The following is a 16,533-nucleotide window of genomic DNA, read 5'->3' as shown; positions in this document are numbered from 1 at the left end:
TAAGCAGGAACAATTAAACTGTATAAAACTGTAATATAAAAGTGTAGTGAAATTATGAAAAACATAAACTGCCCTTTATGTTTTTATTTATAAAATGTGATAAAGTTAGTGTTTCCCAAGTGACTGTCTGCTTACACAAATATTAATAACAAAAGATAAGCTTAACTATACAATATAGTTCCATGTAATGTTAAATTTGGGCCTTTTTTTTTTTTTTTTGCAAGGCTTGACTCTGAAATGTAGCCCCGAACTATTACAGACCTTCCGCCATGATTTGATGATTTGAAACAGACAATTTTCAACATCTTTTTTAACGTCTCTAAAGGTTTTAGTCCAGTTCTGGAGTGATTTTTAATTAAGATTTAAAGTTTCCCCCCAGGACTTTGTCTGAAACTGTTGGATCGTTTCCAGTGACTGATGTGGATTTCTGTCTTTATGGGTAATTGTTTTGTCATTAAATGGTTGACCACGCAGTTCACAGTATATGGCTGAATGTTGCTGATAAATGTAATGTTGTCGTTCAGATTCATAAACACATTAGAAGTCATTCATCAGTCAAACGTCATTTTTCTTGATTGCACTGCGAGAAAGTAAAGCGTCTTAGAGAGAAAAAAAAAGTAAATGATCATTTAAATGTGTAAAACAAACTCTGATTGACAGATGGTGTAAAGACACGTCACTTCTGACCAAGTTGGTAAGAAATGGTTTTAATAATTCTGTAAAAGCTGCCGTACTTCACTGGTTTACTCTGTGTGTGTCGTATCTCAGTAAAACCTGTTCACAATCTCTACATTTAAAGTCAGAATTTCTCCGCAGGTAAGATGACGGCATCACACACACACACACACACACACACTCTGACAGAAACAGCTGCTCACCTGAGACTGTGGCAGTTGTAAAGTTATATTGCGACACTTACACTGCGTACATTCATACCAGGTCTGCGGAGAGCACGGCCCGAACGCCACGCCCACTGTGACATCACTGACGTTGGCGGGTTAGGAATGCACCTCTGAGTCACGTGTACAAAGGTAACAATTTAACTGGTTTGTCTTCACCTGAACTGAGCAGCTGAGCAACTTCCTGTTCTGTGTGACCTTCATCACTGTTAAAGTGTCGTCATGACATCATCAGGTCGTTTTCACTGTGTTGTTGTGTTCTGGTAGGACTGACGCAGGACGCCAGGAGGAAGTTCAAGTGGAGCCCCCAGAGGAGGGACACGGGATGACACAAAGGACACCTGATACGGTACCCACTGAGCAGCCACTTCAGTTTCACATCACGGTTCTAACGTTAAACATCACATCTACATTTTCAGGCTCATTTTGACGTCACTTCCTGTCGTCTCCACACGTATACATTTGTGTAGATTTACATCGTTTGAGTTGCATTACTGCCGCCTACTGGCTATATTTTCGGTTGGTAAAAACTTTCAGTTTGGGGAGGATAGTATTCATACTCCAAGTACAAGTACTCTCAGTTACTCTTGTATCCAGCTGTGATCCTCATCCAATCAGCTAGCACGTGTGTAATTCCTCCTCCTGGCGACGTTTGGCGTTTACTTTGGCTCGACTCAACCACAAACCTACCTGTTGGTCTTGTTTTAACGAGTCAGTCTGCTGTCGTTGACTCAAGTAAATGTCGTGGTTAAACCGTCACCCTCTGTTAGTGCTGCTGATCATCAGTGAACAAACACATCAGTTTATATAATGAACTCATCATAGTCTTGGACCACACCGTACAGTTGATCCAGGAGGACGATTTCAACATAATTGTTGCATTTTGTTCAGGCATCATGTGGCAGATATATATTTATATATATGTATATATATGTATATATACATTTAGCAGAGAGTCACAGGTTCAAATCCCACCTTGGCTGACTGTGGCATCTTGAGGAAAAATCAATTATATATATATATATACTGTATGTGTGTGTGTACAATGACAATAAAAGTGACTCCTCATATTAAGGTAATTATTCAAATTAAATGAACACCAGAACAACTAGTTATCTATGTTCATGACCAGGTTTCTGACGGCGGTTCTTGACTCTGTGTGACTGTGTGACAGGACAAGTAACTGGAGTCATCAGAGCTGAAGGACTCTCACTGCAGACCTGCTGTTCTCCCGAATCACCACCGGAGGCAGATTTACTCTGTTGAAGCCTCGTCATGAGTGACCTTCAAATATTACTGTACAAGTGTCTTCCTCCAGGTAGAGAGACGAGTACCTGCATCAGTACTGGTACCTGCACGGTCTTCCTCCAGGTAAAGAGAGACGAGTACCTGCATCAGTACTAGTACCTGCATCAGTACCGGTACCTGCATCAGTACAAGTACCTGCATCAGTACTGGTACCTGCATCAGTACCGGTACCTGCATCAGTACTGGTACCTGCATCAGTACTGGTACCTGCATCAGTACAAGTACCTGCATCAGTACTGGTACCTGCATCAGTACCAGTACCTGCAGCAGTACTGGTACCTGCATCAGTACTAGGACCTGCATCAGTACTAGTACCTGCATCAGTACCAGTACCTGCATCAGTACTAGTACTTCAATCAGTACTAGTACCTGTTGTAACATAAGACACTGACCTTCAGATCCTCTAATATTGCCTGGTAAACTTGATTTTAAAAAATGATCATAAAGACCTAATATTTTTTTAAACTATAACATTTGTATGTAGATGTTAATGAGTAAAAAAAACAGTTCTTTAAACTGTGTTCCTTTAATTCACTCACTCATCCTCAAACACAGCTGCTTTTTTACACGATTTCTCGTAATCCCTTCAGTCACATTTATACCACAGTGTTTATGTTTGTGTTTGTGTTTGTATCGGACATGACTCAGGCGTACGCAGCCCTCGGTGAAAAAGTTTTAAAAAAAATTTAACAGTGTTTAACAAAACAACTCAGGACGTGTCCAATAAAGTCACGTCGTACGTTGATGAAAACGACGTGACTTTAATGAACACGTCCAAGTTGTTTTGTTAAAAACTCTGCGATCTCTGCAGAGAAAACATGAACTTTGGTGTGGCGGGCCATTTTTTTTTTTTTATGCAGCCCAGCTTTAATTATGCATTCTGGAGAAAGTCATTTAAACGTCACAGAGATGTTTCAAAAAACTCACTGGTGCAAAACAGATGTGGACGTCACTCGACCCTGGAGCTGTTGTTGGGATAACGCAGGAAAACGGTCCATTTGCAGTGAATCACTTTGCTTTTCCATGGAACCTAAATTTATATATATATTATACTATACTATATCATACTGTTTATATCACTGCTTCATCAGAAATGCACAGTGTATGGAATGTAAACCTGAGAATTTTTTTGAATATCAGGGACAGACTTATTTACAGTAAACACGTGTTTTGTCTTTTTCAGAGCTGCAGCCAGATCCACATCACACACAGAGACAAACAACATCAATGGTTTTGGACTGGAGGACATGAAACCTCACACTTGGACCCATGGTCTTCTTTATGTGAGTCTTTTTTTTATTATTATTGAAGTGTCCTTTCACCATTTAGAAATGAAAAGTTAGCCTCGGATCATGAGTTAGAAAACGACCTGGTCATGAGCGCAGGACGACTCTGACCTTTAGGACAGTGAAGGTCACCTGAAGCACCCAGAGAAGAACAAAATAATTTAACACTGATTGAAGAGTCTCTTCTGCTGATTGGACAATTATGGGCCAGATGGAGTAGTCTTTAAGAAATCTCTCTCTCTCTCACACTCACACACACACACACACACTCAGAGGGGGAGATCTGGTCACCCACCGTCAGTCCGGTCAGAACAGATCCGTTTGTAGCAGCAAAAGTCCTCATGGCTGTTTGGCTTTCTTCAACATCTCTGTGCCTTCTTTTCCTGATGGTGAGTTTTATTTATTTAATTTGTATATTAAATGTATTGTCTGATGAAATCCAGATTTCAGAGTTTATGTTTGTATCTGCTGCTGAGGAAAGCCCTCCTGCTTTGTTGTCGTGTCAGAAACACTTGCTGCCTTAACCGTGTGGTGCTGGGCTTTAATCCATGTTTCCTTCTTTCTTCTGCATCGTTACAAAACAGCTGAACACTTTTCCCTCTCAAACATAGACAAAGATTTTCATTTCAATTTTCAATTTTCATTTTATATCAGTTCCAGCTTGTTATTTTTTTTATGTTTTTTTTTTCTAATTTCCCATGTTGTCTCCAGACCAAAGAAGCCCAGATTTGTGAACGTACAGTACACACTGACACAGTGACTGACACAGTGACTGACACAGCGACTGACACAGTGACTGACACAGTAGATGGAACATGTTTTTGTGGATACATTTCCAACTGAATCCCCTTTTTTCTTACCAAAGCCTCCTTCCTCTGGTTTACAGGGTGTGAACGGCTGGCACGACCTGGACAACACCGAGTACGACTGTTGGCCGAGCATCAACCCCAACGACTACAACATGATCAGCTGCGGAGGTGAGTCCACTTGTTGAGACGTTTGTGTTCATTACTGACTGTCGGGCGACGGTTAATCATCACACGTCTGTCGGTGATGATGTTTATGCAGAAATAATTCTGCTGACTTAGCAGGTGAGGCTCCACCATTTACAACCTGCGCAAATACAGCTCACGATGAACAAATACAGCGTTTGTGGATAGAGTTCACGGTGTCTTCAGCTAATAATAATACACACAATGTTGATATGGGCCTGTGTGTGTGTGTGTGTGTTCGTGTGTGTGTTTGCTCGCAGGTCTGGAAATGGCCTGGGTGCAACGTCCTCCGGAGAAAATCACCAACGGTGAGGAGTTCAACGTCACCTACACAGTCACAGCCTCAGATTCCTTTTATGAGTACGCTGTCAGGAACAAGATCTTCCAGTTCAGGTGAGTGTGTCATCGTAATCCTGACACACACACACACCCCCCCCCACATTTTCACCAAAGGTTTGAGACCGACTTGGGTTTAAGGATTTATAAGTCTGACTTAAATAAGTCTGACTTACTTTTAAATTACAAAGTGGCGTAGACCAGTATAACGCTACTCTCATTTTCTTGTTTTTTTTTCTTTTAAATTACATTTTTTTTTTCAGTGATGCGTCGGATGCAAAGAGGTTCTGTCACGAGCACGAGTGTCCCGCTAACTGGAACAGTGCCAATGAGATGAACTGCTGTGTGTACCACGCCAACATCCACTCCTGCCCTCTGGGCCTCATGGTTGGTTATTGTTCTGGAGTCAACTGTGAAGCAGCAACTTATTATAAATCTTCATCCACGTTTGTCACGAAAGACCAGTTTCAAACTAGAAAGTGATGATTTAAATAAAAAACTGATTCAGTTAGGGAAAAAGTCACGTTCCAAGAACAACTGTGAATTAATTATTCATGTTTTTCTACATTCTTCAGAGTGCATTGACATACAACAATATATATATATATATATGGTTTCTCTCTCTCCTCGCAGAAACACGGTGGAATCTGTGGCCCGTGGATTCCTGATGACGGTAAAATCGTGACTCACACTGTGTCCAAAGCAGGAAAGATGTCGCAGAAATACTGGACCTCAAAGGTGACCTGATCTGAAAAAAAAAATTATTAATGAATCATCTGCGTTTGTGCAGCGTTCATCACCTAAACTAAACTGGGCTTCGAATTTTAATGACATTATGAAACTATTTAATCCCCTGAAAGAAGGCACTTCCACGCAGTAACCTGTTTCTCTCTCTGTGTGTGTGTGTGTGTGTGTGTGTGTGTGTTCTCTCTCAGGTGGTGTTGATCCACGTCGGCGTCACCTCAGTCATCGCTCATATCAAAGTGGGACAGATGCACGCAGCGCTGGAGTCCAAAGTGCTGGTTGTCAGTGCACAAGGTCAGTCTGTGAACACATGGTCTGTAGTGAATACAAAGACTGACCTTGAGTCACAGGAAATATTTCTAACTGTTAGTGTTATCACTTTGTGTGGTGTAGCCGACTGTAGCAGATGACTGAGCCGGGGTTTGAAATGTTGTTACCATCATGAAAAGAAACAAGAACTTTTTATAGACACAATTATGTGTCATTTCTCTGTGTAAATCTCTGTTTTATCATGGATTAGTTTAGAAAGTGTGTGTATAATGGAATATATAGGAAATAATGTATTAAATATGTTTATTTTTCTTCTATTTTTTTAAAAACAATGCACCTGATTTACAATTTCAAATGAGTTTCAGTAAACCCTATTTTATTGTAACACTGAGGTATTAAATTTAATTCTTAAAAAATACTTCAGTACTGAAGCTCCAGACCTCTAAAGGATGAGGTCAAAAACTAAAACCACACATTTAGATAATCAGTTTTCTGAGCCCTAAAAATAAAGAGGTAATAGTTTTGGCTCAACTACTTCATAAATCCTTGATTGGAAAATCCTGTCTTTGCTGTTGTTTGTAGAACATCTAGTTAATCAAATAAATAAATAAATCTGTTGCAGTTGAACGACCGTCACTGTTACACACTAACCTCCAAACATGTGACCGTTTCAGTGTGTGGGGACGAGGTCTGTGAGCTGGAGGAGAACTGTCTCAACTGTCCTGCAGACTGTGGAGTCTGTCCCATGTCCTTCGCCATCAAAGTAGCCATCGGTCTTCCTGTGGCCCTCTTCTGCAGCGGCTTCATCCTGACCATAGTGGTCAGTCTGTGCAACACCTGCTCCCAGGAGCTGCAGCCGCTCAACAAACACTCAACACTCAGTCTGAACCTAACGTTTTCATCCTCTGCAGTGGTTTCAGTATCAGAAACAGAAGATGTTTTGGGATGAAAGTTGGATCATCAACTACAAGAACATCATATTTGGTAAAAATACATAAATAAAATTATATACACATATATAAACATATATATCTGCCTCAGTTTTTTTCTGAGAGTTTAGGCCTTGAATGTCTTTGAATGTCCTTGAATGTTCTCTGAAGAGTTTTAATTCGATCAATTCCGTGTCTTACAGGGAAAGTGTGCTGGATGGGACTGGGCAGCACGCTCAGCCTGCAGCACGTCAAGAGTAACTCCACCATCAGTCGGATCACTGATGTGACTGTCTGCACTGGAGTCAGCAACTCCTTCAAACAAGGCTTCATTCAGTCTGGCATATAGTGGGCACTGGTTTTTATTTAACCCTGACAACAAAACAGGAATTAAAGTCTGCCATAGATTGAAGAGGAAATTCTATAAAAATACTCTTCATTCTCTCATATGTACTGTATATAAACACAAAGTATCTTCGTGTAACTGTACTGCAGTGATGGGAGAACAGTTGCGGTGAAACACATCCAGAAGAAACATTTCACTTTGTCCAAAACCATCAGGAAGGAGGTCAAAGAAGTCAGGTGACGAAACGTCTCCGCGACGAGACATTTTTCATGTTCAGTCTTCATCTGTCTAATGTGGAAACTCTCATTCCTTCTCAGGGAACTGGACCACCCCAATCTGTGCAAGTTCATCGGCGGCTGCATCGAGGTGCCGTACGTTTGCATCATCACGGAGTACTGTCCCAAAGGAAGTCTGTCGGACGTCCTGCTCAACGACGACATCCCCATCAACTGGGGCTTCAGGTCAGACCACTGCACGGGACTCTGTGTGTGTGTGTGTGACTGAAGTGACTGAATCTAATTTCAGACAGTGATATTGATCTATCTGTTAAAATATATTTTACAGACTCTCTTTTGCCACCGACGTCGCCCGTGGAATGTCCTACCTCCACCAGCACAAGATTTTTCATGGTCGTCTCCACTCCAGAAACTGTGTCATTGATGACCGCTGGGTCTGCAAAATCTCAGGTACCGGAAGGAAACAGTTGGTTGACACAAATCACTGCTTGACTACACTGAACATGTCAGTGAAATGATCAAGGAGGAAACGTTAAGGTTCGAGTAGTCGTTGGCTTCACGATATTTCCCCGTGTTTGGTTTCAGATTACGGACTGACCGGCTACAGAAGGGAGGATTTTGAAGCTGTCGGCACTGGCTTCAACCATGGAGAGATAAACCGTATTTACTGTGCTCCAGAGGTGCTGCTGGGAAATAGCCCCATCTTGACACCAACTGCAGATATTTACAGGTTTATTCCTCTACATGTATTTCTTTGTTTTCTATTTGATTTTTCAATTAAAATAAATCCAACAGGCATGACCTCATACCTGCAGCATCATATTTCATTGCCAGTACGACAGGAAAAGTGAAGTCCAGTTCTTCTTCTTCTTCCTCTTCATTCCTCAGTTACTCTATGATTCTGGTGGAGATCGCCACTCGTTCTGACCTGATTTCAGTGAGTGCGAGCGCCGCCTCTCCAGATGACATGTTCTACTGTCTCTTTGATCTCTGTGCTGTAACCAGCCGTTCTCCTCCACAGGAACAGTGTGAGGGATTGAGGATGGATGTCATGTGGCGCCCCCCTCTGCCTGAACTGAAGTCCGGGAAAGCAGATACGGACTGTCCCAGTCAAGCCCTGTACAGTGAGGTACTGTGGCTGCAGCTGCACCGACATGTTTGTTCAGGCGTCATGAAGAAGAACATCTTCACCAGAGGAAACTGAAATCTGAACTCACCAACTGATCATGGTTTTTTTTTTTTTTTTTTTTTTTTTTAAAAACTTTTTAAAAAAGGCGGGGCCCCACACCCCCCCACAGGGGGCAGCTGTGAGTTCAGACCCAAACACGGTTTTGTTTTAACTGCAGATGGAGAAGTACAGCAAACATCTGGAGGCCATAGTAGCAGAGAGGACTCAGGACCTTCTCCAGGAGAAACAGAAAACAGACCGACTGTTGTACAGTGAGTCAGAACTCACTGTGTGGTTCTGCAATGAAACAAACCCAGAGCAGATTCTTATGGCAGTCGAAAAATGATAAGGAAATCGTAGAGATGCCTGAAGGACAATGCTGAGATTTTTTTTTTTGTAGCAGAATAAAATATTCCAACTGTTTTTATGAGTTTACTGTTTCTGTTTCAGGCATGTTACCAAAGCCGGTGGCTGATGACCTTCGTCAAGGTCGAACAACAGAAGCTCAGAGCTTTGCCAGTGCCACAGTGTATTTCAGGTTTGTGGAGAAGGCAGATCCTCCGGTCTATGTTTCTACGCTGATGATAACACTGTGTTCCTCTCCTGCAACAGTGACATTGTTGGATTCACTCAGCTGTCCGGGGCCAGCACTCCTCATCAGGTGGTGAACTTCCTGAATCAGCTCTACACCACCTTCGATGACATCATCGACAACTACGACGTCTATAAAGTGGAGACAATCGGTGATGCGTGTAAGTGAGGAAAGGAAGGGGCACAGACTGTCATTTTTGAGATTTTATTGATGCAATTCAATTCAATTACATGGAAACGAATCACTTTAATCATTACGGATAGCGTTAGCCTAGCTAGGTATTAAGTCGCAAATCAGAGTGGGTTTCAGTCCAAGAGGAATGTGTATTCTGCTGTGTTCTTATCAGTATGTCTCTTTCTTCCTGTTCTTTCTTATCATGGTTGATGGTCCAGACATGGTGGTCTCTGGGGTCCCTCAGGAAAATGGCATCAACCACGCAGGAGAGATAGCCAGCATGGCCGTGGATCTGGTCAACGTCTGCCATAACTTCAAGATCCCCCACAAGCCGAACACGCAGTTAAAGATCCGCGCAGGGATCCACTCAGGTAGTGTGAGTACAGTATTATCAGTCCAGAGGTTCTCAAACTACGGCATGTGTTCCACTGGCTGTTCCTGTCATTTTGTCTTATTATAGCTTTAAGGTACAAAATGTTTGACATTTTATCACGACAGATCTATCACAGTTATACGAGGAGCAGGATAAGAGAATAACATTAGAAAATCTAGGAGAGTGTGTGAGGCCACAATTTAAACTGTGGTTATTTCAAGAAGAGTTTACCGTTCACAGACGACGACTGCAGCCGTCTTATCTAAGCAGTTCGATTACTTTAATTTTAAATGTCAGTGAGGCGGAAAAAAAACAAATCGGTTCTACCCTGAAAATGTTTTTTTTGTCTCTACTTCCTCATACTTTCTATCCCTACGTATTTACTTAGACTAAGACTTTACTGCCTGTGAGAGGTGAGGCCTGGTCTGTAAGCATATGTCCTCAGTTCGACAGCACGCCTATAACTTAAATAAAGTGATACAATAATGTCCATTGTTAACATTGAGTTTGGTCTGTGTGTTTATCCTGACAGGACCAGTCGTAGCCGGTGTCGTTGGCACAAAAATGCCACGCTACTGCCTCTTTGGGGACACTGTCAACACAGCGTCAAGGATGGAATCAACCAGTGAAGGTACTGTTTTTTTTTAAAGATACGCCTAATTTAATTCATGTCTCAGTGTGGAAGAGCAGTCAAAACATTTCAAGGACAAGAAAGGGTTTTAGTTTTCAGTGACAACCTGGTTTACCTGGTAAGATACTCCAGTAATCTTAGAACAGGGACAAAGTCAGAGAATGTTGGTTACACTCCTGAGACTGTGAAGGTTTCTAATACTAACTTCATTAGAGAATTGTCTGAAAATGATGTGAGTGTGTGTCAATGTTTGTTCTGTGTTTTTTTACTGGTTTTTACAGCTCTGAAGATCCAGGTGAGTGGAGCCACAGCCGACCTGCTCCACTCACTCAAAGGTTATGTTTTGACCTGCAGGGGAACTCTTAACGTCAAGGTAAGAAAACATCTGGTGTCATTCTGATCTCATCTAAGTTCTGTGAGTTCTGGAGACCAGAATATTTGTGGGAAACTGTTAAACTTTGTAATATGTTTGTTTCACTTTGTAATTTCTTTCTCAAAATCGTGGACTACAGTGGAACCTCTGGTGTCGAACGCCTCCCTTTTCAAACAAATACATTGCAATTGTTTAGTTTCACATCAGGTCATGTTGCGGTTTTCAAACAAAATTCTGAACTACATTTTGTTTAGTTTCACATCAGGTCATGTTGTGTTCGGCCTTATCTTCTTATTTTATGTTAAATGTGGAAGAATTAAGAAAATGCCTCGATAAATATGTTACTTTGGGTACTGTAGAGTTTTTGTTAGTTTTGTGGTTGTAACAGGCGCAGATGTTGACCATTCACGATCTCTTTAACCTACATTATGTTATAAAGAGATATGGGTGTGTCCTCTATAACACCGTCCAGTTCTCCAGGCTCCTATTCACAGAGTAAACTAGGACTAGGGTTTGGTTGCCTGTGCGATTTCTGACAACTGATACTGCTGTAATGCATTTACAAAGTCCACTGGGATACCTGGTTCACAATGACTTGTGATTTATTTTTTTTATCCCCATCCTCCCACAGGGCAAGGGTGACATGACAACATGGTGGCTTGAAGCAAAGAGAGATGACACAGCAGACCCGCTGCTGAAAACCTCTGAAGAAATCCCAGTACCAGTAAGTAACTGAACCAGGCGGATCATCACAGCTTAGAGAATAGTCCGGAGAAGATGTCAAGAGATTCATTTGTTTATTGAATACAATCCAGAAATTAGACGTGACGCTGTGAACTGAGCAGACGATTCTTAGTGTTGTGTGTAACCATCTTTATCACTGTAGTTGTGTTCATTATAGTTGTGTTATTGTAAGTAGGAGTCATAAAGAAAAGAGACCCCGTTGGTATTTTAAACTTACTCTCTACTTATTTCCTCCATGTTGATGTTGTTGAAAAAATGTCAAATAATATGCACGAAAGCTTGTTGTCTAGTTGTTTATGTCATTACCACCTGAAGCACTTTCTTGTTTTCTGACAAATGTTAATGAGATGATCACTGCCGTAATTATGAAACAACTCTTATTTCAGTTTTCTGAAATCTAAAACTGTAGCCTGCATTATTATACATATATATATATATATCTATATATATATAAGTAATGGCGTGCCATTTAGGAAATTAATCCTTGAATATATAAAGTATATACAGAAAGTCTGAATATATAAATCTTTATCTTTATTTATAAATAGATTTATTTATACATCTTTATTTTAAAGCTGTCATGTGACGTGGTGTACTGTGTTCTCTTCAAAATATAAATTTGTATTCTGTTGTTCATGCTTACTTCTGCGTTGTGAGTGAAGCGTGGTCTGTAAAAAAAAGAAGAAGAAGCAACGAAGAGTGAATAAAGACGGACGTTCATATCGAAGTCGTTTGTGTCACTTTGCTGCTGCTGCTGTTGTTGTTGTAGTTGTAGTTGTAGTTGTAGTTGTAGTTGTAGTTGTAGTTGTAGTTGCAGTGTCCCAGACTGACGAGCCTCACACCAAGCTGCTTGCAGGTTCTGTACAGCTTCCCCTCTGCCTTTTCTGTCAAAGCACTGGTGGGTTACACCTAAAAAGAAAAAATACAAAAATATGTACATATACACTGTAAAAGAAGAGAGAATGAACCTTTGTGACTTTTTTTTATCATTTCTCCAGCAGATACATCAAACACCTTTGGATGTGACTTCCCATCTTGTCCACAGGTTTACAGTTGTTTCCTGCACCACCGCCATCGTTTTACTCACCCGTCGTGGTCTAAAGCTGCTCAGATCCTGCTCCGTGTCCCTCAGCAGCATCTTCAGGTTGTTGCTTGTCACGTGGAGCTTCTCCTGGGCCAGAGCGTGGAGCAACTCTTACTGGATCTGCCTGGCATCCTGCAAATATAACAAATTCAAGTTAATGTCAAAACCAATGTGAAGAAAGTTTTTGCTGACTGAACGATACTTTTGGTTCATTTTAGCGCTTTTTCGATCAAATAATGTCTGGCTAACAATTGGGTATTTCTGTTAACTGTCCCCAAACTGTGCAGCGAGCTTAGAAGTTTTATCACCACAATATTTGGCAAAATGTAGTTGTTTTTGCTCCTTTTTTCCCCTCCAGTATATTTTGGACTGTTTCTTTGGCAAAACTCAATTTACTTTTTACAGTAAATATATTGAATTTATATGTAAATAAAACTAAGACTCATTTTCATCAGGTTTTTGTCGCATATTTAATATAAATAGTAAACAAAACCAACATTTTTATTCTTTAAATGAAAATATATATTTTTTCAAAATAGAAACTATTAATAACAATTAATTATTTGACATATTTTAAATGGATGTCAAATATTGAAAAAGGGTGCATTACTTATGAATATAAAATACATTTGCAGCATAATTCAGTATAAGAGTTGCTGGAATTTTCCTTTATCTGATTGGATAACGAGGCGTAGCCGTGCGCTTTGAAAGCGGAAGGAAGTGGTAATTATTCAATTCAATTACATGGAAACGAATCACTTTAATCATTACGGATAGCGTTAGCCTAGCTAGGTATTAAGTCGCAAATCAGAGTGGGTTTCAGTCCAAGAGTCTTTCCGGCTCCGGTTGGAAGATGGCGCTGTGTGGAGGCCCACAGACAAATGTTTGCTATTACAATGGTACGTATTTCCATCTCTGGTTCTCTTCACTTTGGCAGTTAACGCGTCATGTGAAGGACCAGTATCCCGTTGCTGACCCGCCGAGTGGGGCAGCCGGCTAGCTGCTAAACAGTAGCCTGTTTGAGTCGCACGGTTTGCACATTCAAACTACTTCTGACTGCATTTATTTCTTCAGTCAGGGTGATATTCAATTGTACGAGATGGCGCTTTGTTTGGCCTCTAAATATCTGCACGAGGACCGTTTGGTTCGAGTGGTCCAAACATTTTGGGTGTTGCAACTTTAGCCACGTGTGCTAGCGAAGAAGCGGCTTGTTCTGTGGAGACCGTTTGCCTCAAAGTGGTACTTTGTAGTGAATTGTTACAAAGAACACGGCACATTATTATCTAGTGTACGAATTTACTCTTATTCATTATTTAAACGTATGTATTAACTTGATTACGTAAATCCCTTCAGGTGTAGCAGCAGACCAATATCGCCATCAACTGGGCCGGAGGAGTCCACCCACGCCAAGAAGTCCGAGGCATTTGGATTTTACGTTTTTGAGCTACTCGAGTAAGAAAAGAAACATTTCAAGTTGTTTTTGTTACCGGATATGAGCGTTTTCTCCTGAATTTGCAGTGTTGTGAAATATTTACAGGACATCAGGGGCTGAAAAGGTGAAATACTACGCAGTGAATTACCAAGAAGCCATCTTTAAACCGGTAAGTTTTTTTACTGTCTGTGCAATTCAGTTATTCTTCCCAAGTTTGAATGATGACCTTAAAGTGTTTTTTTTTTGTTTTGTTTTTAAGATTGAGCAAAGACCAAAGAATACCTTGTGAGGAGGCCCAAGAATGCTGCCAACCACGGGGATAAAGGAAGCAGCAGCAGAAGAGAGGTAACCTGTGGATGTTTGACTCCAGCCAGAACTAGTAGTCGTGTTATTGCATTTACTTTGTCTTTATTTTATTTTTTGTAACATGCTAGTGCTAAACACTTTGAACATGGTGTTGTCATCAGACAGCATTTGTATGTAATGTCTTTATTTCATTTTGTTTCAGGCCAAAAGAGGTTAAACCAAGTTGTTCCACTCCTGATGATTGGACCTTTGTTGAATCCTGTGAGTATGTGATCCTGCCATCTTTACCTGCGTACCTTAAAGCTACAAGTTACTGTTGTAGTTTGACATTTGTTTTTTGTTTTTTTGCTATTAAAAGAATCAAAAGTTGTTGGTTTGCTGTTCATTGTGGAAATGTTCTTTTTTTTTTTTTTTTAACTGCTTTTTACTTGTTAACTAACTAAACAAACTTAAGTTTAAGAAATTTTAAAAATTTTCTAAAAAACATTTCTGAAAAGTTTTTAGAAAAAATTTTAAAAAAATGTCAGAAATTAAAAAAAAAAAAAATTTTCCTGAACATTTTCTGGAAAATTTTTTTAAAATTTTTTTAGACAAAAAATTTTTTTTTCAGAGCATTTTTAGAAAAAAGTTCTGAAAAAAAATTTTTTTTCAGAAAATTTGTTTATTTTAGACAAATTTTTTTTTTCCAGAATTTTTTTTTATTTATTTTTCTGAAAATTTTTTTTTTAAAAAAAAATAATTTTCTAAAAATTTTCTTAATTTTCTGAAAAAAAATTTTTTTAAATATTTTTTTAAAAAATGCGTAGGAAAAATTTTTTTTGGAAAATTGTTTTTCAGGATATGTTAGAAAAAAATTTCAAAAGTTTCTGAAAAAAGTTTTTTTTTTTTTTTTTTTTTTAGAAAAATTGTTTTTCTAAAAATGTTCTGAAAAAAATATTTTCGGAAAAAAAACTTTTTCTACAAAAATAAAAAAGTTTTTCAGAAAATAGGAAACATTTTCTTTCAGACAACTTTTTGAAAAAAATGTTTCTGGAAAAAGTTTTTCTAAAACAATTTTTCTAGTAAGGCATGTTTTGGGTGATTTTGGAAATATTCATATAAAATACTTTTTGGACTTTTAAACACAAAATAATCACTTGGCAGCATGTTTTAGGATAATCCTGCATTTAGAGAACATTTTTAGAAATTTTCATCTATAATATTTTCTGTCAAAATGTGAACTTTTTGTGTCATTTCTGATCAACAACTTAAAAAAATGTACAAAGATTTTTGTAAAATTATTTTTCAAATATTTATTTTTACTTGCATGTTTCTACAAAAATTAAGGCATTTAGAGAACATTTTTAGAAATTTTATCCTATTAAAATTATGTCTAATAATGTGAACTTTTTGTGTCATTTTCGTGCAAAAACTAAAAGATTTTAACAAAAATTCCTGTAATTGTTTTTTAAAATTGTATCTTTTCCTGAATGTTTCTTATAAAATTAGGGCATTTAGAGAACATTTTTAGAAATTTTCTTCTATAAAATCTTTTTTTATATTTTGAATGTTTTTTGTAGTTTTCGGTCAAAAACTAAAAAATTCTGAGGTAAATTTTTGTAAAATTATTTAAAAAAAAAAAATTTTTTCCTGAATGTTTCTCATAAAATCAGGGCATTTAGAGAACATTTTGTGAATTTTTTTTTTATAAAATGTTTTGTCACAATGTTAACTTTTTGTCATTTCCGGTCAAAAACAAGGATTTTTATGAAAATCTTTGTAAAATTATTTTTTAAAATTTGATCTTTTCTTTCATGTCTCTCATGAAATATGTGCATTTAGAAGACATTTTTAGAATTTTTTTTCTATAAAGTTTTCTGTAAGAATATGAACTTTTAATGTCATTTTTGGTCAAAAACTGAAAGATTTTGACAAATTTCTTTGTAATTTTGTAAATGTTTTTTGTGTTTTTTTCACGATGGTAAGGCTATAGTAAGGCGTGTTTTGGGTGATTTTGGAAATATTCATAAAAAATACTTTTTGGACTTTTAAACACAAAATAATCACTTGGCAGCATGTTTTAGGACCTAATCTTGCATTTTAGTGCATTTCGGGGACTTTTTATTTTTATGGATTTTTTCACGATGGTAAGGCTATAGTAAGGCGTGTTTTGGGTGATTTTTGAAATATTCATAAAAAATACTTTTTGGACTTTAAAACACAAAATATTCACTTGGCAGCATGTTTTAGGACCTAATCTTGCATTTTAGTGCATTTCGGGGACTTTTTATTTTTATGGATTTTTTCACGATGGTAAGGCTATAGTAAGGC

At 38.6% G+C, this 16,533-nt stretch overlaps 1 protein-coding gene and 1 long non-coding RNA gene across 2 annotated transcripts; both read left to right on the top strand.

Moving 5' to 3' along the window:
* The first annotated feature begins 6 nt into the window (after positions 1-6).
* On the top strand, positions 7-12,930 carry LOC103393289 (atrial natriuretic peptide receptor 2-like). Its single transcript, XM_025053441.1, has 26 exons — positions 7-1,031; positions 1,167-1,248; positions 2,074-2,217; positions 3,391-3,490; positions 3,767-4,470; positions 4,746-4,878; positions 5,085-5,208; positions 5,455-5,559; positions 5,757-5,859; positions 6,510-6,655; positions 6,747-6,819; positions 6,968-7,112; positions 7,260-7,346; positions 7,428-7,571; positions 7,675-7,796; positions 7,932-8,076; positions 8,235-8,283; positions 8,368-8,547; positions 8,693-8,786; positions 8,965-9,052; positions 9,127-9,266; positions 9,499-9,651; positions 10,186-10,284; positions 10,566-10,657; positions 11,289-11,381; positions 12,447-12,930. The coding sequence occupies exons 5-26, from the start codon at positions 4,302-4,304 to the stop codon at positions 12,627-12,629; spliced, it is 2,667 nt and encodes an 888-aa protein (XP_024909209.1). The 5' UTR covers positions 7-1,031; positions 1,167-1,248; positions 2,074-2,217; positions 3,391-3,490; positions 3,767-4,301; the 3' UTR covers positions 12,630-12,930.
* A 386-nt stretch (positions 12,931-13,316) lies between these two features.
* Positions 13,317-14,639, top strand: LOC103393153 (uncharacterized). Its single transcript, XR_522986.3, has 5 exons — positions 13,317-13,384; positions 13,839-13,937; positions 14,023-14,086; positions 14,177-14,262; positions 14,426-14,639. It is a non-coding gene; the product is annotated as an uncharacterized LOC103393153 (long non-coding RNA).
* Positions 14,640-16,533: the final 1,894 nt, after the last annotated feature.

This window comes from Cynoglossus semilaevis, chromosome 2 (assembly GCF_000523025.1).
Source record: "Cynoglossus semilaevis isolate Cse_v1.0 chromosome 2, Cse_v1.0, whole genome shotgun sequence".
Classification (NCBI taxonomy): domain Eukaryota; kingdom Metazoa; phylum Chordata; class Actinopteri; order Pleuronectiformes; family Cynoglossidae; genus Cynoglossus; species Cynoglossus semilaevis.
Note: the sequence above shows the minus strand (reverse complement) of the source record. Positions and strands in the feature narration are given on the sequence as shown.